We start from the raw sequence: 25225 nt of genomic DNA, 5'->3' as shown, positions 1-25225 counted from the left end.
CCCCCAATCTCCGGGCCATCACATCACCCACCCCCCCAATCTCCGGGCCATCACATCACCCACCCCCCCAATCTCCGGGCCATCACATCACCCACCCCCCCAATCTCCGGGCCACCACATCACGCACCCCCCCAATCTCCGGGCCATCATATCACCCACCCCCAATCTCCGGGCCATCATATCACCCACCCCCCCAATCTCTGGGCCATCACAGCCCCCACCCCCCCAATCTCCGGGCCATCACATCACCCACCCCCCCAATCTCCGGGCCATCACATCACCCACCCCCCCAATCTCCGGGCCATCACATCACCCACCCACCCCCCAATCTCCGGGCCATCACATCACCCACCCACCCCAATCTCCGGGCCATCCCCCCTCCAATCTCTGGGCCATCACATCACCACCGCCCCCCCCCCCCCAAAATCTCCGGGCCATCACAGCCCCCGTCCCCCCAATCTCCGGGCCATCACAGCCCCCGTCCCCCCAATCTCCGGGCCATCAGCGTCCCTCCACGCTGCCGGAGCCCAATCTCTGTTCCGTCACCCCATCCCACCACAGCCCCCGTCCCTCCACAGCCCCATCACAGCCCCGTCCCATCACGCTGCCTCAACCCCGTCGCTCTGTTCTGTTGCCGCTCAGCCCCACCCAGCCCCGTCGCATCATGCCGTCGCAGTGCCACCCCAGCCCCATCTCCGTCCCATCAGCCCTTTTTTACCTGTAGAGAGCATTGTGTTCTCAGTATTATAAATCCATACTGAAAACATTTTGTGGGTTAGATTTGGGAATGGGAGTCTTTAATTTGGGGAAATTCAGAAGCTCAGTTTCCCTGCCCACCTGCTGTCCCTCATTTTGCCAACACGCCATCAAAGCGGGCAGAAATTTGAATCACAGGGGTATTGCTATGTACTTGTATTGCAGTCTCCAAATTTTTGCAGTGTCCTGATATTTGGGAGGGAGAACATTCCGCCTTGTGCAGACAACGATCAGCAAAGCCACATGTCTATTCCTACTGTAGTTGCTGCATGTGTTTGGGCAGGGGGGGTTGCGCTGCCAATATGGTATTATCATTGGGCTAGTAATTCAGAGGCCCAGGATAATGCTCTAGGGACCCGGGTTCGAAACCTACTATGGCAGATGGTGAAATTTGAATTTAGTTTAAAAAATCTAGAATTAAAAGTCTGATGATGACCACTAAACCATTGCTGATTGTAAAGACCCATTTGATTCACTAATAATGGAAATTTGCCATCCTTGCCTTACATGTGACTCCAGACCTACAGCAATGTGGTTGACCCTTAAAAATACCCTCTGCGCAAGGGCAATTAGGAATGGGCAATAAATGCTGGCCTAGCCAGCGATGCCAACATCGCATGGATGAATTTTTAAAAATTAATTGGGTAAAGAGTGGCTTGCATGTATTTTACACTTAAATGTAATTTACATAGTGTATTTATAAAATAAGCTTTATCTAATGTGTCAAAGGTTTAGCCTGACTGCTTTTGTGGGAGAGGCCCAGAATTGTTTTAACATCAAACATGAGAAGCCTCTGTCTTGGTTTTGTAGCTACTAGTTGCCTTCTATTACATTTTCCAGTTTATTTCTTGTAATTTTGGAAGGAATGTTGGAGTCAAGATGAGGCAGAACACTCTATGTATTTGCTAGTTTGACCTGTTTGAAATTTGTGGGCCTGATAGTTTGGAAAGAGCTATTTTAAGCATAGCTTAAACGGCATCGCCACATCAAAATGTAATAGGTTAGTGAGTAGATGAAATAGTTGATGATCAAAAGGGTAACATTGGAGCTCTGATATATTGGAAACATAGAAAAATTTATGATAAAGCAGCCATTTGGTTCATTGTGTTCACAATGGCCAGAAAAAAAGCTGTTTGGCTTATTCCCACCTTCCGGTTCTTGGCTCATAGCCATGTAGATTATGGCACTGCAAGTGCATATCCAAGTATTTTTTTTAAACGCAGTGAGGGTTCCCCTAGCCTCCCCCCCCCAATTCAGGCATATCTCCCACCACCCCAGGTGAAAAAATTACTCATGAACTCACCTCTAACCCGTTTACCACTTCGTTTGAATCTCTGCCACCTGGCTATTGACCTCTCTGCTAGCAGGTTGTAGGGGTGCAGGAGATTAGAAATGGGGAACGGGACAATGCCATGGTCGATGAGAATTTTAAAATCAGCATTGATTAACCAAGAGCCAATGTAGATCAGCCAACGTAGAGGTGACGTATGAGTGGGACTTGGTGTGAGTTAGGAAACAGGTAGTAGAGTTTTGGATGACCTCAAGTTTATAGAGGGTAGAATGGAGGAGATTGACCAGGATTGCGTTGGAATAGCCAAGTCTAAAGGCAACAAAAGTGCATTGTTGAGGGTTTTAGCAGCAGATGAGCTGAGGCAATGGGAAAATAATGGGGGAGGCATGTATAGAATCGTATCATGTCCACAACACAGAAAAAGGCTATTTGGCCTATTGCGTTGATCCTGGCTCTCCAAGAGCAACTCGCTAAATCCCACTCCCCCTCCTTTTTCCTGTAGCCCTGCAAAGTTTTTCTCTTCAGCTAATTATCCACTTCTCTTTTGAAGGCCTTGGTCGAATCTGCAATGCATTCACTGTGGAGGGAAAAAGAAAATCCTCATGTAGCTGTTGCTTCTTTTGCCCATCACTTTAAGTTGGTGTCCTCTGGTTCTGAATCCTTGAACAGCTAGGGGAGGCTGACGGAATTCTGGGAGTGATAAGTGCACTCTCTCTATCAGGTTTAATTGTTAGTTTCATTGATTGCCATGATACAATGTTGTGATTATGTTGTTAAATCAATAGTGTACAGCTCATGTTGTACAAGTGTTTGGGCCAGGTTCCATCTTGGATACTGTCTTCCGTTTTGGTTACTGAGACACAAAGGAAAATCCAAACTTTTGAGTTGGCCCAGAGAAGGGTCAGGGGGCTGATTCCTCATATCAGAACTAAGGAGAATTAGGAGCATTGGGGAGAAGAAATTGAACTGTCCAGTGTTGAAAGGAAGTAAACAGGAAGGGATTTTTATGTGATGCCAAGCAGAATAGAATAATTTCATTCAGAGCACTATATTTTAAAGTAAACCTCAACATCAAACAGACAAAGCTATGAATTTATTAAAGATAACATCAGGAGTGGTGATGGGAAGCACTTTTGAACAAAGTTATTAATGACTTTCTGCATTGTGCACATATCCTGTAATAATTTGAGATAAATGGCTTCCTTTATCTATACTTGCATTTGAGAACTGCTTATTCATTTAGTTGCATCTGACACCAAGAAAATTACTGATATTGAGGGATGAATCAAAATTAATGTCAAATCATAGGTTTTCACTTTTCAGATTTATTAACAATAACTCCTTCCTTGTTGGCTCCTTTCTTTCCCCTCTCCCCCACCTCATTATGGATTTAATGTCTTTTTAGAAGGGGTAGGAGAGGGAGGAGAATTCTGGTTTGTTTGCCTGCTACATAAAGTTACAGTTCATTGTAACACTGCAGTGTGCAGAGCAGAAGTTGGAGGGTCTTTGGGTCTGCTGAATTGTGTCAGCCCAGCTGGCACACCATTTTAGGGCGCTATGGTGTCCGACTCCAGTTTGTAACATTACAGAGGAAAGAACAGAAGCCATTGCTACATTGCTGGAGCTGCTCTGGCTACGGTTAGATAGGTAAGAGTGGAACCAAGCAAAGGTATTTCCAATGAGTTGGGAGAACAGGAGAAGGGTATTTCTCAAAAGAAAGTGTGGTCAACCATGTCAAAGACAGTAGACAAGAATGCACCACAATGGCTGTTGCAGGTGATGTCATTTGTAACTTTGATTTAGGGCTGGTTTCAGTGCTGTGAGGGGCTGAAACCTAACAGCTGTAACCCTGTGAAAATACTCTTGCCTCTGATTTGGGAGGTTGTGGGTTTGTGTCCAATCCAGAAACTTAAGCTCAAAAGCTATGTTGATGCTCCTTGTGTAGTACTGAGAGTGCTGCACTGTTGGAGGTGCTGTTTTCTTTTGGGTGAAATGTCAATCAAGCTGCCTTTGTTCTTTCAAGTGGATGCAAAAGATCTCATTGCACTATTTTTGAGAATAGCAGTAACGTTCTCACCAGTCTCCTGGCCAATATTTTCCTTCAAACAACATCACTAAAACCTCTAATCATGATCTCATTGCTGTCTGTGAGACCTTGCTGCCGCATTTCCTGCAAAAGTGACTATTCTTCAAAAGCACTTAATTGTCTAAGCACTTTGGAGTGACTGAAGTTGTGAAAGGTGCTATGTAAATGAAGAGATTCAAACTTGAAGTTGTGGTAAAGATGAGCACATATTTAGACTACACGTTCAAGAACTTTGGAGGGGAAAGGTAGATTGGCGATGGGAAGATGTTTGAAAGGACAGAGATGTTAAGAGTGGGTTTTTTGAGGAGGGGGATGTGAAAGCAATTTTTGAGGTGTCATGGAAACCAGGAAAACAAGTCAGGTGTTTGGCAGTTCAGTGGGAACAGGATAAAGGGCCTCATGGACAAGCTGAACTTGGAGAGGCACGAGGTGAGATGGGAAGAAATTAGAGAAAGGCATTAATTCTGAATAGGAGCAGGGAGTTGCCTTCAGGGCTTGGTGGGCAAGGGGATGGAGGGGATATGGCAGATGCAGCTGAATTCACTGCTTCAATTTTAATCCACCACTCAGCCTGATTCATTGTCACTGGTTTTTTCCCTCATTTCCCTTTCCCAACTCGCTACTCCTACCTCTTCCTCCCTCCCTTGATTAAATCTCAACCTCTGATCACTCAAATTATTTTTCTTAGTTTCCTTGCTTGTTTACATTGTTGATGGCTCCAGGCACATCTCCCTTTCAAGACCGCTCCCACCAAAAATCCCACATTTGACCTATGGGGGTGCTCCAGTTACCCCCAATTCTAACCTCCCCTCCTACACTCAAGACTCTTGAATGTATCATCACCTTCCTCACAATACACAGTTTGAATACATTCAGTTGTGTCCCGCCTTGCTGCTACAGCACTGAGATGATCTGAATGAAAATCGCAACTTACTTGCTATGTGCCTGATGCAAAATCCCTGCTTGTTCTCCTCAATCATTTCAAGGCATTTGACATAGTTAACCACACCATCCACCTCTACTGTTCTGTGGACCACTCTTGTGTTGTTCGATTCCTATGCATTCCAGTGCAACCAGTATATCCCTTTTTATTTCCTTGTGCCACATAGTCACCTCTGTCTTTTGGGCCAAATGGCCTACTGTTGGTATTTCTTTAGTCTCTGCTGTATTCATCGATATCTATGCCTTCACCCGGTGCAGAGGTGGGGTTGCTGGGAGAAAGGAAGACCTCCTCGTGAACCTGCTCTTGGGCCTGGCCGAGTTGGCCATTAACAGGTCCAGGCAGTGGGCAATCGAGGGGGTCGTCCGACCCGACTGTCTGTCCCTCTTCCACGGCCACGTGCGCGGCCGGGTGTCCCTGGATAGGGCGCACGCGGTGTCTACTGGCACCATCGAGGCCTTCCGTGCTTGCTGGGCACTGTGGGGACTAGGGTGCTTTATCAACCCTTTTGATCACATTCTGATTTAATGTTGCTAAGTTTCCTTTGAATTTTGTCTTTGATTTTGCAGTTTCTCTTTAAGGGGCTGCTTTTACTTTATCTCTGATTTTGTTAATTTAGTTTAATTGTTTGACTCAAAAGATTTATATCTGCACCTTTGTGATACTATCCACAGGCTTGGAATCATGTCAATTTTACCTCACCACCACTTTCCTTGACTCTTTGCTTTCAGGGTTCCTGTCTGGCATAAATATGGAATGAGCCAGAATTTCCTTCAACCACAGATTAGAAACTGTAAAGATACATACAGTCTTCATCATAGAAAAATTTGCTTTTATGTTGTGTTTTTTTACTTTAGGACTTCCTAAAATTCTTTACAGACACCAGTTACTTTAGAAGTGTAGTCACTATTGTGAAGTAGGGAATGTGACAGCCAAGTTGTGCATAGCAAGCTCCTACAAGAGAAATGAACAGTTAATCTGCCTGTATAATGTTTGAGGGATTTTGACCTGGACACAGAGAAATCCTTTGCGCCCCTTTTGAAATAGCATGCCGGCACCTTTTTATGTCCACCTGAGAGGGCAGACAGAGCCACAGTTTAACATTTCATTCTGAAACATGTAAACTCCACCCCCCTGTTGCTAATTAATTCTGCCTCATGCAGCACCTCCCCGCTCCCCACCATCTTTGTCAGATTGAATGTGGCCATGCAAAACCCTGGTATCCTGTTCAACTTGGGGCTGAATGTCTAGCCCCTCATACTTTTTAAACTTGCAGCTCAGACATAATGCCCCCCTCCACATCCTCTCAGTTTTCTCTATTGGTACCCTCATCTACTCTTTTCATTACCTCACGACTCTATTTCTCCCTCTCATCCTCCACTTTCCATAAACTTCAACTTGTCTGAAACTGTTGTCTGTATCAAATTAATTTTTGCTTACTATTTTGAACTTTTGCCCACCTACCCCCTCTCACTGCTTACTGACATACATTGGATGTCCTCTTCCTCCCCACATTGAATTTAAAATCCCCCTAATGTTCAAATGCCTCACTGTTTGCATACCCAAGTTTTAAGACCCATCCTAAGTCTGCTCCTCTACCCTTTGGTTGTCCATCTCTACTCCATCAAAGGGGTCTTGAAATCAAAGCTTGCATTCATCTCCTTGCCCTCCTTTTACATTCCCATCACATCTTGATATTTGTTTTTTCCCCTGAAGAACGTTCCTTGGGATATACTTTATATTAATGATGCTGTATAAATGCAAGTTCTTCATTCCTATTATTCGTAGAACGATATACTGCCTTCAGAACACAGGGAAACGAAGAAAGAAAAACTTGCATTTATATGGTGCTTTTCATGATCACCAGACGTCTCAAAACGCTTTACAGTTAATGAAGTACTTTCGAAATTTAGTCACTGTTGTAAGGTAGGAAATACGGCAGCCAATTTGCGCACAGCAAACTTCCACAAACAACGGTGTAATAATGACCAGATGCTTCATTATGATGTTGCTTGAGGGATAAATATTGACCATCACATTGGGGATAATTCGCCTGCTCTTTTTCAAAATGGTGCCAAGGGATTTTTTACATCAACTCTAAACAGGCAGATGGAGCCTCAGTTTAATGTCGCATCTGAAGAATGTACCCAGCTGGGGAACGGAGAGTAAATTCAGTACTAGTACAATAAAAATTCGGGAACTTTATGCTAACTGCTGCTTCTTTATAATGCAAAACAGGAACCTTGTTTTCTAAACAAAAGGAGATATCAAGAACCATTGTAAAACAATACCTATCAATTGAGGAGCAATTCTTTGTTAGGACCTAAACATGAAAGACTAAACAAATATTGGACACTGTACTTAGCATGGCTTAAGTTGGGTTTTGGTGGGTCAGAGGGGAGATGAGGGACTTGCACTAACAGCGACAATGTTACAAAGCATTAACTGTAAAAGGTAATATGGATTTTTTAATACTGGTGAATTCCTTCAGCCTTGGCTGGTATTGATCAAATTTGATTAATCACCCACTGATGCCTATTAAATATTTACAGAAAATATCCATCTGATCTGATTATTGCCTAATATTTCCAGGACTAGCAATCCTGGAAATAACTAGCCAATTAAACATTTAAACCAGTTAATTCTACAACTTTGGAATGTAAAAATAATGGCGGGAAAAATAAATCGATTGGTTTGCAGTCATTTGTCTGGTTACCAGGCTTATCACCTTGAGTGTTGACAGATAAGTGAATGAGACAAAAGGTCATGGCTGCCATTGTGTGGTGAAAAGGAGAGGTGTTTGTTTTAGAATGATGGCATAGGTAGTTGACCAGTCCAATTATTCATCAAATATTAAATTTCTTTCCTATAAAAGAAACAAGTGGTAGCAATTTAATACTTTATGGTCATCAGAATTTCTTAGTTTATTAATGATCTTTAGGTGCAATTCAATTTTAGATTCCAGAATTGTCAGACTGGTTGAGGTTCTTCAGAGCTTGTGACTTAATTTGTTGCTGGAGTTATATTGCCAGTAAAGAAAGATACATTTATGTAGCACCTTGTTACAGTTCTCAGAAATGGATCATGTTTAAAATATTGAATTTTCGTTAAGCATCAAAGTCAGATTTTACTTGTATGATGCCACAATAGAGGAATAAGATATGAGTTACAGGCATCTAGTCTTAAATTGATAAGATCCCCATCTCGTGCATTACTGTAGCCCGATGATGAAGCTTGAGGAAAGCCCAAAAAATCAATCTTTCACTAGCTTTGAGTTCTGTCTGCCAGCATATTGCACCTGACCCTGTGCAATAGAATGTGTGGCAAACTGGGTCCTTTATGGTTGAGGAGTAATTTGCAGCTGATGTCTCTCATGCTCTGACTTGATAGTAGAAGGGACACATTTTTTTATGCCGCTTTATTGAAGTGTAATTGAGTAAAGCATGTGTGCATGTATGTATAGCAAACCTCCTGTGTTGCCTTGTAATTAATGTATGTTAATTGAAATAATGCAATTTCATTGAATCAAAGTCCAGTTCAAATTATTCAATTGTTTAAATATAATTTTTCATGAAACTTGTAAACTTGTGGCTTTGATTAGTGCTCTCTCTGTACCTTCTGCTCCCTCTGTACCCTATACCTGCATGACTGAAAAGAAATTGGGGAAAATGTTGCTGGTTGGGTACAGTTAGCTCATTCATGTTTTGAACTACTGGAATGGGGTCATGTAACTTAGTCAAAAACAGAATTACCTGGAAAAACTCAGCAGGTCTGGCAGCATCGGTGGAGAAGAAAAGAGTTGACGTTTCGAGTCCAATGACCCTTCAACAGTTCTGTTGAAGGGTCATTGGACTCGAAACGTCAACTCTTTTCTTCTCCACCGATGCTGCCAGACCTGCTGGGTTTTTCCAGGTAATTCTGTTTTTGTTTTGGATTTCCAGCATCCGCAGTAGTTTTTTGTTTTTATCATGTAACTTAGTGTTGGCAGAGTGGTGCAGTGATCTGACAGCAGTGGTAAGGGCATGAGAGAAGCTGTTGCTTGTTGGGATAATGGAATGCCAGGTGGGATATGGAGCGTTCTGGCTTTGCATGAAACTAAAACCAGCCCTTAGTTGAGTGAAGTGCTTACTACTCATTGCAACCAAATACCCAAAAATTGCAGTAAATACTTTCAACAGCTTATTGCTGGGAATCGGTGTTAAATAGAATATATGAGCATATGAATTAGGACCAGGAGTAGGACTTTTGGTCCCTTGAGCCTGCTCCACCATTCAATAAGATCTGATTGTGGCCTCAGCTGCACTGTCCTTCCTACCGCCATACCCTTTGGCTCCCTTGTCAATTGAGAATGTAACTTAGCCTTAATATTCAATGACTTTGTGTCCCCACTTCTCTGTTAATCTGAACATGATAAAGTGACATTTACAACAAGTTCATGCTATAGACACAACTTTTGATATGATCTAATATGAAAAATGTTCGGGTATAGAGTTAAAATACTGGCAATCCTCTGCATTGTGACAATTCTGGCCACTTGTGTGTTTCGATTTCCTTTACCTCACCATTAACCATGCTTTCGGTTGGTAAGGCTCTGAAATTCCCCCCGAATCCTCCGCATCGCTCCATCCACCTCTATCTCTCTATCCCTCCTCTTCTCTCTCTCAGACATTTTGCGACATTAAAGGTTGTGCAGTGAAGTGTGTTAAGGCATATGCCCTTCAGATGTAAGAGGAGATTTCTTTTCAGTATGAAATACTTGACCTCATTTAGACACTGAATTAGTAAAAGTCTGACTTGGGAGAAACCATTCTTTTACCTGAGAAAAAGTAGTTTTCTGGTTGAATGGAAGCTTGAATAACTTGCCTGTTAGGACTCATATAGGTTGAAAATCCAGATCAGGACTTGGCTCAGAATGTGGACTGACAGTCCCGTGCAGTAGAATAAATGCTTCGTTGATGGGTGTGCCATCCTTCAGATAAGACATTAAAGCTATTTAAGTAGATATTGACACTATTCTAAGCAGAACAGGAAGTTCTTGGTATCCTGCCAATGTTTGTCCCTCACCCAATCCCACACAGACTGTTAACTTGTCATTCATCTTACTGTAGCTTGCTGGACATTGCTGGATCTGCTGAGGTGCCTGCATGACAGTCGATGCATTCTAGAAGTAGTTCATTGCTTGAAGCCATTTCACTGCTGTACCAATGTGCTTGTGTGTTCAGGGCTATTGTAAATATCACTAGTATAAAGATGTCAGTTGTTGCTGAAAATGACTTGTGAAGCTTTCTTTTACTGGGGTTGACTCTCAGTGCACTTTTTTTACTTCTATGATGGCAGGAAACTTGCATGTAATGGTGGAACGCAGGTACACTGGTGGTACCAACTTCGTCAACCGTGGGCTACATTAATACATTAATATGACAAAAAGGTAGGAAAATAAGTTGTGAAAAGGGTATAAGGAGGCTACAAAGGGATATAGGTAGTTTAAGTGAGTGGGCAAAGATCTGGCAAATGGAGTATAATGTGGGCAAATGTGAAATTGTCCAGTTTGGCAGAAAGAATTAAAAAAAAAACATATTATCTAAATGGTGAGAGATTGCAGAGCTTTGGGGTGCAGAGGGACCTGGGTATCCTCATGCAGAACTCACAAAAGGCCAGTATACAGGTAAAGCAAATAATTAGGAAAGCTAATAGAATGTATTATTTATTGCAAGGGGCATTGAATACAAAAATAGGGAGGTTATGCTTTAGTTATACAGGGCATTGGTGAGACCAGTATTGTATAGTATTGGTCTCCTTTAATGAAAGATGGAAGTATGTTAGGAGCAGTTCAGAGCAGCTTTACTAGACTAATACCTGGAATGGGCTGGTTGTCTTATGAGAAAAAGGTTAGACAGGCTAGACTTGTATCTACTGGAGTTTGGAAGAGTAAGAGACTTGATTGAAACGTAAGATCCTGAGAGGCCATGACAGGGTGGATGTGGAAAAGATGTTTGCTCTTGTGGGAGAATCTCGAATTAGGCATCACTGTTTAAAAATAAGGTGTCACCCATTTAAGACCGATGAGAATTTTTTTCTGAGGGTTGAGAGTCTTTGGAAATCCCTTCCTTAAAAGGCAGTGGAAGCAGTGTCTTTGAATATTTTTAAGGCAGAACTAGATAGATTCTTGATAACCTTTCACCTCCTTGCTTATTGTGGGTAGGCAGAATTGTGGAGCTGAGGTTACAATCAGATGAGCCATGATTTTATAGAATGGCGGAGCAGGCTCAAGGGGCCAAATGGCCTACTACTGGTCCTAATTAATATGTTCATATGTGTGATGAAGAGAAGTTTGATTTGGTTCAAAACACTTTTTCCATAGTAAAGAAAAACTTACAGTCATGTTTACAATTAAAATGGTTTAGTTGAATTGATACAAATTATGTTTGCATAATAGTGCAAAAAAGCCTCATGGGCTTTCTTTTATCTTTTTGATCTTGCAAATACTGATTAACTGCACCGGAACGTGTTCTGATGAGATTTGTCTGTGTTAACTTAGGTTCTTGGAGATACTAAACTGAGTGCTGCTCTTTGCACTGGCACTCCATTTCTGCAACTGAAATTGACTAGTGTGCTACCTGTTTTTAGTAGTGTTTGTAGCTTAAGACAGCTTGGAAGAACTTTTATTCTCAAATTCCTTGAACTAATAACTGGATATGATTATGTACTAAAGTAATGCTTCAGTTATATTTGCCTGCAGCTGCGCACTCGAGGATCAAGTAGTCTAATGAAACATGAAATAAATATTTATATAGCACCTTTCACAATCTCTGTCTATCCCAAGCACTTCACAGCCAATTCTGTATGTTTTGAAGTGTGGTCATTGGAATTGTAGGAAATAGCAGAATCCAATTTGCACATAGAACACTAATTTGTCATCTTGAAGGTGGAATTACTAATTCCTGCTAATGTCTGTCATGACTGTTGTGCTGTGATCACTTGTGTATGAGGACAAAGTATCCAACATTTTAATGAAATCTATGCCATAAGTACAGCCCTAAGGCCTCAAATGAATAAATGACTGGCATCCTTATTCAGTTTTTTTCTCCAGCAGGAAGAGACATTTTAAAACACAAATCATGATACAAAGTTTTAAAAAGTAAAAGTTGCTATGGTTTTACCTCAACTTTAGGAAACTTATTTTATTAGAGCCTTTTTTTCCTGTTCTGCTCCTTTCTAAGGCATTGCTTTTGCTGTGGTTAAATTTGTGGGAGTTAATTGCTCTCCAATAATCACTCTTCATGTGCTGGTTTGCACAGAATGCAACAGGCTATTTGATCATGGAGAGCACTGTAAGTTTGGACTTTATCTTGCCCATGCTTAACACTATGTGAACCTTTAATCAGTGGTCATTGTTTGATGATCATGGTTGGGAATTCTGATTTGATTTTTGTTTTCATCCCCAACCTTGCAAGCTGCCAATGCCAATCTATGGTATTTTAGCTGCTTTCCTAGTTGAGGTTAGTCAACTTAAGTTGGAGTCTTATTTTAGACATGGTAATCAAAGTCTCATAGGATAGAGATGTATTTGTATAGTTTATTAAGTTAATCAAGAATGACCTAAATGTTAACTTTAGATAACCATTATGTCTTGCTAAATAATGTATTTTTACACGTGTTAGGTTTATATCTCATGTTCCTGGAAACAGCATGTAAGGGGTTACTGCCCAATGTCCACACAAGTACTGTTTGATTGGAAAAACTGTTGTCTGAGTCCAGACTGGTTGGCTTGGAGGGATTTATAAGGCATGACTAATGTATTACTTGTCTAATTGACCAGGGCAATTACATTTAATTGCAAACACTACAAATTGTTAAACATGGCTGTTCATTTGATACAGATGACTCTTGAGAGATACAGTCATTGACCACTTCGACTTCAAAGAAGTTTGGAGGTGTCAGCTGTGGCTCAGTTCATAGCACCCTCGCCTTTGAATCAGAGGGTTGGGGGTTCATGTCCCACTCCCGGAAACCAAGAACTGTGATTGTACTTGAAAAGAGTTGCAATCTGTGACTGTTGATAACTCGAAAGAGTTTCAAAGAAGTTTGGAGGTGTCAGCTGTGGCTCAGTTCATAGCACCCTCGCCTTTGAATCAGAGGGTTGTGGGTTCATGTCCCACTCCCGGAAACCAAGAACTGTGATTGTACTCGAAAAGAGTTGCAATCTGTGACTGTTGGTAACTCGAAAGAGTTTCCTGGAAACCAAGAACTGTGATTGTACTCGAAAGAGTTGCAATCTGTGACTGTTGATAACTCGAAAGAGTTTCGAAGAAGTTTGTTATTTCTGCAAATAAGCAGATCTGCAGTAATCATACCTAGCTAGGCTGGCACAGAGCAAAGAATCGGGTCATCATGGGGAGTGAATCTGATTGAAGACTGCTTAAATCTTTTGAGAGTGAAGACTTGTTGCTAATGGGCAATGGACCACTTTGGGTTGCTCTGTGGATTGGAGTCTTCAATCTTCGTTTATATTGAACTCTATTGGTCAGTGTTTGAGGCTTACAGCTGCCAGCTTCAGTTATGTTTTTAAACTGCGGTGGACAAGATAAACCACATAGAAGCTACAGCAAGTTTAAATCTAAGGACAAAATAAATAGTGCCTTTATTATATGTATCGAATGTTGAGAAATTGATTTTTCACTGTTAAACTGTTAAGAAATGATGAATTAACTATTAATTAAGTGAAGCCATTTGTTGGCTCAGGACCTGAGTCTTGTCTGGTAAGATCACCCTTTTGGCCTGCACTCTGAAGAGGAGAAAATTGCAGTGGCACGTTCGAGTTGCTTGTGTACAGAGCAAACATTCCCTGTTAGGATCTCTGGGTTTCACTATCCACTCCATGGATGGTGACAGAAAAGGGAACACTGCAGATTGATGAGATGTGAGTGGTCAAGAATTGTAAACCCCAAAATGTGCTGCCTCTTTGACATCATCTAAAGACACAGTGCCAGTTACCACATGTATGATGACGACACCCAACACTACCTCACTAATGGCCTTTTACGAGATGGCTTTTTGGAGCAGCTTGTGGTGGAGCTCACCAGGGAACAGGCAATTCTAGATTTAGTGATGTGTAATGAGGCAGATTTGTTAAGGGAGCTTAAGGTGAAGGAACCCTTAGGAGGATGTGACCATAATATGACGGAATTTACCCTGCAATTTGAAAGGAAAAAGCTGGAATCAGATGTAACGGTATTACAGTTGAATAAAGGCAACTACAGAGGCATGAGGGAGGAGCTGGCCAGAATTGACTGGGAGATGAGCCTAGCAGGAAAGACAGTGGAACAGCAATGGCAGGAGTTTCTGGGACTAATTTGGGAGACACAGCAAAAATTCATCCTTAGGAGGAAGAAGCATACGAAAGGGAGGACAAGGCAACCATGGCTGAGAAGGGAAGTCAGGGACAGCATAAAAGCTAAAGAGAAAGCATACAATGCGGTGAAGAGCAGTGGGAAGCCAGGGGATTGGGAAGCCTACAAAGACCAACAGAGGACAACTAAAAAAGAAATAAGGAGGGAGAAGATTAAATATGAGGGTAAACTAGCCAGTAATATAAAAGAAGATTGCAAGAGGTTTTTTTTCGATATATAAAGGGTAAGAGAGAGGCAAAAGTGGACATTGGGCCGCTGGAAAATGACGCTGGAGAAGTAGTAGTATGGAACAAAGAAATGGCGGAGGAACTGAATAGGTATTTTGCGTCAGTCTTCACGGTGGAAGACAGGAGTAACATCCCCAAAGTTCAAGGGAGTCAGGAGGCAGAGGTGAGCATGGTGGCCATTACCAAGGAGAAGGTGCTAGGAAAACTGAAAGGTCTGAAGGTGGATAAATCACCTGGACCAGATGGATTACACCCCAGAGTTCTGAAGGAGATAGTGGAGGCGTTAGTGGTGATCTTTCAAGAATCACTGGAGTCAGGGAGGGTCCCAGAGGACTGGAAAATCGCTAATGTAACCCCCCTGTTTAAGAAGGGAGTGAGGCAAAAGACAGGAAATTACAGGCCGATTAGCCTGACCTCGGTCGTTGGTAAGATTTTAGAGTCCATTATTAAGGATGAGATTTCAGAATACTTGGAAGTGCATGGTAAAATAGGGCAAAGTCAGCATGGTTTCATCAAGGGGAGGTCATACCTGACAAATCTGTTAGAATTCTTTGAGGAAGTAACGAGTAGGTTAGACAAAGGAGAGCCAATGGATGTTATCTACTTGGACTTCCAGAAGGCCTTTGACAAGGTGCCGCACAGGAGGCTGCTCAGTAAGATAAGAACCCATGGTGTTAGAGGCAAGGTACTAGCATGGATAGAAGATTGGCTGTCTGGCAGGAGGCAGAGTGTGGAGATAAGGGTTCTCAGCATTCTCAGGATGGCGGCCGGTAACTAGTGGAATTCCGCAAGGGTCAGTGTTGGGACCACAACTTTTCACTTTATACATTAATGATATAGATGAAGGAACTGAGGGCATTCTGGCTAAGTTTGCAGATGATACAAAGATAGGTGGAGGGACAGGTAGTATTGAGGAGGTGGCGAGGCTGCAGAAGGATTTGGACAGGTTAGGAGAATGGGCAAAGAAGTGGCAGATGGAATACAACGTGGGGAAGTGTGAGGTCATGCACTTTGGTAGGAAGAATAGAGGCATAGACTATTTTCTAAATGGGGAGAGAATTCAGAAATCTGGAGTGCAAAGGAACTTGGGAGTCCTAGTCCAGGATTCTCTTAAGGCTAACTTGCAGTTTGAGTCGGTAGTTAGGAAGGCAAATGCAATGTTGACATTTATTTCGAGGGGACTAGAATATAAAAGCAGGGATGTGCTGCTGAGGCTTTATAAGGCTCTAGTCAGACCATATTTAGAATATTGTGAGCAATTTTGGGCCCCCTATCTCAGGAAGGATATGCTGGCCTTGGATAGCTTCCAGAGGAGGTTCATGAGAATGATCCCAGGAATGAAAGGCTTAACATATGAGGAACGTTTGAGGACCCTGGGTCTTTACTCGATGGAGTTTAGAAGGATGAGGGGGGATCTGATTGAAACTTACAGAATACTGAAAGGCTTGGATAGAGTGGACGTGGGGAAGATGTTTCCATTAGTAAGAGAGACTAGGACCTGAGGGCACAGCCTCAGAGTAAGGGAAGACCTTTTAGAACAGAGATGAGGAGATACTTCTTTAGCCAGAGAGTGGTGAATCTATGGAATTCATTGCCACAGAAGGCTGTGGAGGCCAGGTCATTGAGTGTATTTAAGACTGAGATAGATAGGTTCTTGATTGGTGAGGGGATCAAAGGTTACGGGAGAAGGCGGGAGAATGGGGTTGAGAAACTTATCAGCCATGATTGAATGGCAGAGCAGACTCGATGGGCCGAATGGCCTAATTTCTGCTCCTATGTCTTATGGTCTTTTCCAACCATTCTAATGTCTCTAAATTATCAGACTGCTTGTCTGACATCCAGTACTGGACGAGCAGAGATTTCTTCCAACCAAATATTGTGAAGGCCAGAACTACTGTGTTCGGTCTCTGCCGCAAGCTCTGTTTTCTAGCGACTAACTCTATCCCACTCTCTGGTCACTGAGGTCCAACCAGACTGTTTGCAACCTGGGTGTCCTATTTGACCCCTGCTGAACTTCCAACCACATCCCTGGGCCATCTCAAAGACTTCCATCCTGTAACTTTGCCCGGATTCAGCTCATCTGTTGCTGAAACCCTCGTTCATGCATTTGTGACATCTAGTCTTGACTGTCCTGATGCATCTCTGAATAATCTGTCAATGTTCTACATTTTATAAACTTCGTCACTTGAACTCTGCCGCCTGTGTCCTAACTCCCTTGAAGTCCTGTTCACCCATCTCCCTGTGTTTGCTGATCTTTGTTGGCTCCTGGTTAAACAACACCTCAATCTTTAAAACTCTCATCCTTGTTGTCAAATCCCTCCATGGCCTTGCCAATACCTACCTCTGTAATCTCCTCCAGCTGCTCGAGATATCTGTGCTGCTTTAATTCTAGCCTGTTGAGCATCCCTGATTTTAATAACTCCACTGTTTGCTGGCCATGCCTTCAGCTGCCAAGCCCTAAATTCTGGAATTCCTTCTTACAGCTCTCTGCTTCTCTTCCTCCCTTTAAAGATTCTCCTGAAAACCTCCATCTTTGACAAAGCTTTTGGCCATCTGTTCTAATATCTCATTAAGGGCTTGGTGTCAAATTTATTTTTCATAATGCTTCTGTGCAGCACATTGGGTCATTTTATTACATTAAAATACTATATAAATGCAAATTGTTGTTGACATTTGGCATAAATACGTCTTAATTAGATTGATCATTTTTTCGTGGTTTACCAGCAAATTATAACGGAGCACAAAATCTATTGAAATTAGCTGACATTAATCTTGTTCCATGCAGCTCTATATAAACTAATGTTATGCATTTCTTTTTTTTTTCCTGTTCTAGTTTTTAATGATCGTTGTCCAACGTGTTCTTTATGGCCTCTACCTAGAGTTGGTGATCTTAAGTCCCCAGCCTCTGGAAGCTGAGTTTACAGAAGGCTGAGCTCTGTAGCGATGAAGAGCATTGACCGCAAGAATGCAATCCAAATCTTGACCAGCCGAGAACGTGGCTCTCAGGAGCTGGGCTGTCAAAGATGCCTGGAGGAACTGGTGGAGGACAAGACACGATGGATGCAGTGGGAAAGTCAGGTGAGCAAAATCACAGCCCTTTACATATTACATAGGATACACAGAACAGAAACAGGCCATTTGGCCTAGCCAGTCCATGCCCGCGTTTATGCTCTACTCGAGCCTCCCCCCATCTTCTTATCCAAACTTACCATCATAACCATCTATTCCCTTCTCCCACATGCTTGTCTAGCTTCCCCATAAATGTACCTATACTATTCACTTCAACCACTCCCTGTGATAATGAATTCCACATTCTCACCACTTTCTTTTTTGATGAGTTTTCTTCCGAATTCTTTATTCAATTTCTTGGTGACTATCTTAAGTTGATGGCCTCTAGTTATCCTCTTCCCCACAAGATGAAGAATTCTCCCTGTATCCACTCTATCAAAACCTTTCATAATTTTAAGCTATTAAATCACCCCTCAGCCTTTTTTTCTAAGAGTGGAAGCACAGGTAGAAAGGAGCAGTTTCAACCCTGCAAGTACTGTAGCCAATGACCAAGAAAGTATACTATAAGGTTAACAGCTAAAAGGGGTGGATGTCCTCAGGGCTTTTCCCACTTTTCCACCATAACTCCAGTGGAAACTTGGTGGAAACCCCATTTATGCACATAGCTGGATTTTTTGAATCAAATTTCTGCCAAAGTTACGATGGCAAATTGAGAAAAACTGACAATTCGCCTCTAAAAATAGTTAATTACTGTCACAGCAATAAAATCTTTGACATGGTTGGTGATTTGGCTGAATCATCTTACTGTTAATTATAGCGCACGTTTTTTCAGCTCTGACCAAACAATATAGATTTTTGTGACATGAAAATACAACTTCAGTCACATCTCTGCATGTAGGATCCTCCTTCCGAGAATCTGTGAAGGTAGGTGCTTTGGAGATTAAAGATTTGTTCTGGGTTATGTATTTATGGCCCACATTGACATTGTAATTACCACGCATCCACTCATTTCACTTTTAATTCTAAAGTAACTTGCTCTATCCGTATTTAAGTTGCAGCACTCTTTAAGTGTGCAAAAAATGTTGACCTAATTCTGCTTGGACGTGCTTATTTAATTTAGGGCTATTCTCCTTAAATCCATAATAGTTCAGCACTGTCGTCCTTACACAATAATGACTAAAGCCAGAATTTCTTTTAAAAAAGAAACGCAACTATCACTTTCGAAAAGCAGCATTATACAGTAATAGAAACAATTTTTGGAAAGTGGAAAAAAAGCAGTGCCAGCATTTTTTAAAACAATAACTTGCACTTTTGTAATAAAGAGTGCAAAGGCATTTCACAGGGGTGTTAGAAAACACAATATGAAACAAAGGCAGATGACCAAAGCCTGGCCAAAGACCTAAGTGTTAAAGAGCATTTCAAAGGAGGAAAGCAAGGTAGAGAAGTGGAGAGGTTTAGAGAGGGAATTCCAGAGCCTAGGCAGATGAAGACGTAGCTACCAATGGTGCAACAATATAAACAATATAAAATTTGGAATTTTCAAGAGACCCGAATTTGAGGAGTGCAGAATTGAAGGATATTTTGCAGGGTTGTAGGTCTGAACATAAGAAATTGGAGTAGTAGATCATATGGCCCGTATAGCCTGCTATTGTATCTTAGGCTTTATTGATAGGGGCATTGAGTACAAGAGTAAGGAGGTCCTGTTGAACTTGTTTAGGACACTAGTTAGGCCTAACCTGGAGTATTGTGTCCAGTTCTGGCCAGCATACTTTAGGAAGAATGTGAAGGCATTGGAGAGAGTACAGGGGAGATTCGCAAGAATTATTTCAGAGATAAAGAACTATAGCTATGAGGATAGATTGGAGAGGTTGGGACTGTTTTCTTGGAGAAAAGAAAGCTGAGAGGAGACTTGATAGAGGTATTCAAGATCCTGAGGGTAAATAGTGAGAAACTGTTCCCGCTCGAGAACATCAAGAACGAGAGGGCATTGATTCAAAATAGTTGGCAAAAGGAGTAAAGTTGATGTGAGGAAATTTTTTTCACCCAGAGGGTGGTTGGAGTCTGAACTTCCTGAAAGGGTGGTGGAGGTGTGTTCAACTGGGGTATTAGAAAGGGAATTGGATTGTTATCTGAAAAGAGAGAATGCGCAAGGTTACGGGGATAAGGCAGGGGAGTGCCTTTCAGAGAGCCATGCAGACTTGATGGGGCTGAATGGCCCCCTTCTGCACTGTAAAGTTTCGGTGATTCTGTAATACGATCATGGCTGATTTTGGACTTCAACTTCACTTTCCTGCCTGCTCCCCATATCCCTTGATTCCTTGAGACCAAAAACCTGTCTATCCCAGCCTTCAATCTATTCAACAATGGAACAGCCATAACCCTCTGGGATAGTGAATTCCAAAGATTCACAACCCTTTGACTGATGTAATTTCTCCTCATCTCAGTCCTTGTGGCCCCTTATCCTGAGACTGTTCCCCTGTGTTTTAGATTCCCCGAACAGCGGAAACAATCTCTCAGCATCCACCCTATCGAGCCCCTTCAGAATTTTGTTGGTTTCAATGAGATTGCCTCTCATTCTTCTAAAGAGAACATAAGCCCAATTTACTTAACCTCTCATCATAGGACAACTCATCCCAGGGACCAATCTGGTGAACCTTTGCTGTACTGCCTCCAATGCAAGTATATCCTTTTGTAAATGTGGAGACTAAAACTGCACACAGTATTCCAGGTGTGACCTTGCCAAAACCCTATACAACTGTAGCAAGACTTATTTATTCCTGTACTCCACTCCCTTTGCACTAAAGGCCAGCATGCCATTTGCCTTCTTAATTGCTTGCTGCACTTGTGTGCTAATTTTCTGTGTTCCTTGCACGGGCATACTCCAGTGTTTTTGAGCATTAACATTTAAAAGTTTCAAACCTTTTTTAAAGAAAAAATTCTGCTTTTCTATTCTTATGGCCAAAGTGAATAACTTCACACTTCTCTACATTATATTCGTCTGTCATCTTGTTACCTAATCTGTCTATATCTCTTTGCAGCCTCTCTGTGTCCTTCCCACAGCTCGCCTTCCCACCTAGTTTTGTATTATCAGTAAACTTAGATACTCAATCTCTTCACGTGTCATTTAATGTAGATTGGAAATAGCTGAGACCCCAGCACTAATGCTTAGGGCATTCCACTATTCACTGCCTGCCAACTTGGAAAAAGCCCCATTTACGCCCAGTCTCTGCTTTCTAACTGTTAACAAATCCTCTACGCATGCTAATATATTACATCCAATTCGACGAGCCCTTATTTTGCCTATTAACCTTTTGTGTGGCACCTTTTTGAAATCCAAGTATACTACATCTACTGGTTCCCTTTTTATCTACCCCACTAGTTACATCCTTAAAAAAAACTCTAATAAGTTTGTCAAACTGGATTTCCCTTTAGTAAAAACATGTCAACTTGTTCTAATAATATTCTGCTTTTCTAAGTACATTGTTAAGACTTACTTAATAAATTCCAGCATTTTCCCAACAACTCCAGTTAGACTAACTGGCCTGTAGTTCACTGCTTTCGCTCAACTTCCTTTCTTGAAAAGAGTTGTAAACATTGCCAACTTTTAATTTAGTGGGACTGTTCCTGAATAGAAGAAATTTTGGAAAATTATAGCTAGCACATGCACTATCTCTGCAGCTATCTCTTTTAGAACCTAGCATTTAGGCCATCAGGTTCTAGGGATTTGTCAGATTTTAGTCCTTTAGTTTCTTCAAAGCTTTTTCTCTGCTGATATTTATTTCCTTATATTCCTCTTTTTAGCCCGTAGGTTACTATCTATTTCTGATATGAAACTTGTGCCTTCCACTGTGAAGATGGAGACACAATATTTGTCCAAGCTAGGTGATTGCAATTGACTAATTAAATAAATAAAGTTAGACAGAAATGGCAGGGCTGGTGGTGAGCCATGACTGCAGCACATGGGAACCTGTGTACCCTGGACTATTTATTTTCCAAACTTGATCATCCTGGAACCATGTCTCTATAATGACGATTTGATCTAAATAATTTCTCTTTATTTGTGGCATTAGCTCATCTATCTTTATTGCAGATGCTTCGTGCATTCAGATCAAGAACTTATATATTTTTTGTAACTCCTGTTCCCTGTAATGTCCTTATTTGATGTACAATTTTTGCTAAAACTCTGTCCCTTCCTGTCCCACGCTGCTTGTCTTTGACCACATAACCTAAACTGTTTTGATGCCTTGAGTTTTCTCTTTAGATTTCTAAATTTCCCATCACCCGAACTTTTTCTCTCCCTACCTCCCCCACCCACCTCACCATTGGTTTAAACCCCTGTCCTAGTTATATGATTGGCCAGGACACTAGTCTCAGCCCGGTTCAAGTGGAGCCCATCCCAGTGGAATAGCTCATTCCTCAATGTGTACTGATGCCAGTGCCCCATGCATCAAAACCCCTTCTTCTCACACCACTCTTTGAGCCACACGTTTAATTCTCTAATCTGCTTGACCTGTGCCAATTGGCATGTGGCTCAGGTAACAATCCAGAGTTGATTACCTTTTGATGTTCTGTGTTTTAATTTGAACCCTAACTCCTCATTCTCTTAGCAGAACATCATTCATGGTCCTACCTATGCCATTGTTTTGTGGACCAGGGCAACTGGATCCTCCCACTCTCTCTAGCCATGAGGAGATGTCCTTAACCCTGGCACTGTGCAGGCAGCACAACCTTTGGAGCTCCCAGTCGTGGCTAGAGAGAACAAAATCTCTTCCCTGACTGTACTGTCTCCTATCATACCACATTCCTCTTGGCTTCCCCCAACTTGAATGGCATCCTTCACTACAGTGTCATGGCCAGTCTGCTCATCTACCTTGTTGTCTTTTTCCTCATCCACACAGGGGCTGAGGTTCCTCCATCACTACATGCTGATTTTGCCTGCCTATTAGCAGCCACACCTTCCTGTCCCTGATCATTCACAAACTCTAGAGTTCTGCCTATTCTATGGGGTGTGACTGCCCCCTGGAACAGTATCCAGGTAACTCTCCCCTCCCTGAAACCCCTCAATATCCGCAACTCAGACTGCAGCTCAGCAATTCTAAGCCTACTTTGCAGACGCTTACTGCAGATATGGTTACCTGGGATTGTAGCGTATTCCACAAATTCCCACATGTTGCAGTCACAGCTCACCACCAGCCCTGCCATTTCTGTCCAGCCTTATTTATTTAATTAGTCATTTGTAGCCACCTAACTTGGAGACAAAGGAAGAAAACTCTCAAACTACTGGAGACTGGGGGAAAAAAATGAGTAAAAGGAGCACCTCTTTTCTCTACACCAAATCCCCATGTGCACCAAATTCCTAACTACACATTCTGATTACGTCTCATTCCGGCATCGTCTCCTCTCCATGTGTCCCCTAAATCAAAAGAAGGTTACACAGATGGGAAAGGGCTATGTAGGGATTTGAAAACAAGGATGAGAATTTTAAAATAGAACTCTTGCATAACTGGGAGCCAGCGTAGGTCAACAAACATGGGTGATAGGTGGGTGGAATTTGCTCCGAGTTGGGGCATGGACAGCAGGGTTTTGGATGCCATCAAGTTTATGGAGAATAAACAGTGAAGTGGGCCAGGAGTACGTTGCACTAGTCAAGTATGGAGGTAACAAAGGCGTGAATGAGGGTTTCAGCAGCAGGTGAGCTGATCCTGGGGCAGAACTGGGCCATGTTTCAGAGGTGGCCTACCTTGGTGATGGCGTGGATATATGGTTGAAAGCTTTTCTCGATGTTATGTATAACACTATGGTTGCGAATAGGAATGAAATAGGGTCAGTTTTTTTGTTGTTGGAATGGAGTTCCATTTTTTTTATAAAGGACAGAGAGAAGCTAGAGAGTGATAGCTGGAGAGTGGGTGCTGGGATGAATTGTCTATAGAATCCAGTTTAGGTATGAAATTGTTGAAATATTCATCGTACAACAATACAGTGGTAATCTATTTTTCACATGGAGACTGATTGGAAAACGTGTTTTTCACTTTGGTCACAGTTGCCTCAGCCATCATCAACCGTTTGAAATATCTTAAATATTAAATTAAAGATTATTAAAGTAGGTTCCATCATCGTATTATTGATGGAGTTCTAGTTTCCTACATAATGGCCTTCAGTTTTTTTTTGAATGACCTTATGGCTCCTGAGGTTAGTGTGAGTGGGAATGGGTGCACTCCCAGTGCAACAAATGATTGCTGAAGATGGTGGTTGGTACTCTGCTGGCAAAGAATGGGGCTGGGAACTTCGGGTGCCAGGTGGCTTATTTAATGCACAACTAGTGGTTGGCAGTACGATATGAAGATGCACTTGGAGAGATGCAGGTTCGTTTTTTCAATACATAGCGTGATGGCCCATGTGCTTTTTGGGGGGGGTGAAAAAAAACTATTTTATTTTGGGTTGATGGTCCCTTTAAGAACTAGTTTTCTCTGGAAGATAATTTGCAAAAAGCAATTTACTCCCAGGAACTGATCATGTGATCAAGTTGCCTGCAAGATAAACAATAGAAAAGCAAAGGGTAAACAAAAGGTTTTATTGCAGGGAACATCTGTTTTAACAGAATTCAGCTGAACTTCTTTGTGCTGGCTAAAAGGGTTTAAAACCTTGATAACTGAAGGACTTTATTAACAGTGAGTTGGATTTCTGGGATAGCCTAGTCAAACCAAGAAGCAAGAGTTAGAGAGTTTCAATAGGCAACACTCCAGAGTTTAAGAACATTAGAACCAGGAGAGTTCTGACCAGAGGTGACCATATTTAAGGTGCTAGCGACACCTATGTTAAATTGGGAGCCTACAACAGTGGGACAACTGGAGGAGATTTGAAGGGAAAACCTTGGCAGAAGTAAGTTGAAGGCCCAAGAATTCTCAACCCTTATATGAATCTTTAGAACAGTACTCGGACCAAGTGGTTAATCTTCCACTTTCTGATAAGTATCAAGCTGGAGTTTTTTGGGTGTAAGTCAATGGGTGTGGGAGGAAATTTGAGTTGAGTTCGATATGGAATATAAATAATTGTTCGCTGTACTTTGAATTTCTTTAACATAATTATGTAAAATAGTTATTAGTATTCATATTCTTTGATTTTTGTGTAGTAAAACTCCAGTTTTAACAATGAATCTTGTGATTTTGGATTTGAAAAAATAAATTACTGGTCTCTACCATGACCTTAATAGTGCAATCATTGCCTTAGCTGTTCGAATGGCAGATAGCAGGCCCAGCTTCCTGTGTGAACAGAAGATGTCTTGGCCAAGTAGGAAACAATGTAGGCTGTTTTACTTCTTCATTGGAAAACATTGAATTATTAGAAATTTCACTGTTTCGCAAATTAAGTTGCAGTTAGAAGATGATGAACCGGTGGGTTGGTGACCTGAATGGGGTAGATTGTAATGGGAAGAAAGAAACGTATTGAATTTTCAAGTTTTGTTAATATTAAATCCAACCTTTCTATTGTTCGCACAATATAATTCTA

The 25225-nt window shown here is 41.9% G+C and overlaps 1 protein-coding gene across 1 annotated transcript in view; it reads left to right on the top strand.

Moving 5' to 3' along the window:
- The window catches only part of LOC144685064 (activating molecule in BECN1-regulated autophagy protein 1-like), a 400294-nt gene that overhangs the window by 5589 nt on the left and 369480 nt on the right, over nt 1–25225 (top strand). The window contains exon 3 of the mRNA XM_078549599.1: nt 17544–17788. Coding sequence (XP_078405725.1) covers nt 17654–17788 — 135 coding nt within the window. The 5' untranslated portion in view covers nt 17544–17653. The remainder of the gene's footprint in view (nt 1–17543; nt 17789–25225) is intronic.

Source organism: Cetorhinus maximus, chromosome 9, assembly GCF_964194155.1.
Source record: "Cetorhinus maximus chromosome 9, sCetMax3.hap1.1, whole genome shotgun sequence".
Classification (NCBI taxonomy): domain Eukaryota; kingdom Metazoa; phylum Chordata; class Chondrichthyes; order Lamniformes; family Cetorhinidae; genus Cetorhinus; species Cetorhinus maximus.
Note: the sequence above shows the minus strand (reverse complement) of the source record. Positions and strands in the feature narration are given on the sequence as shown.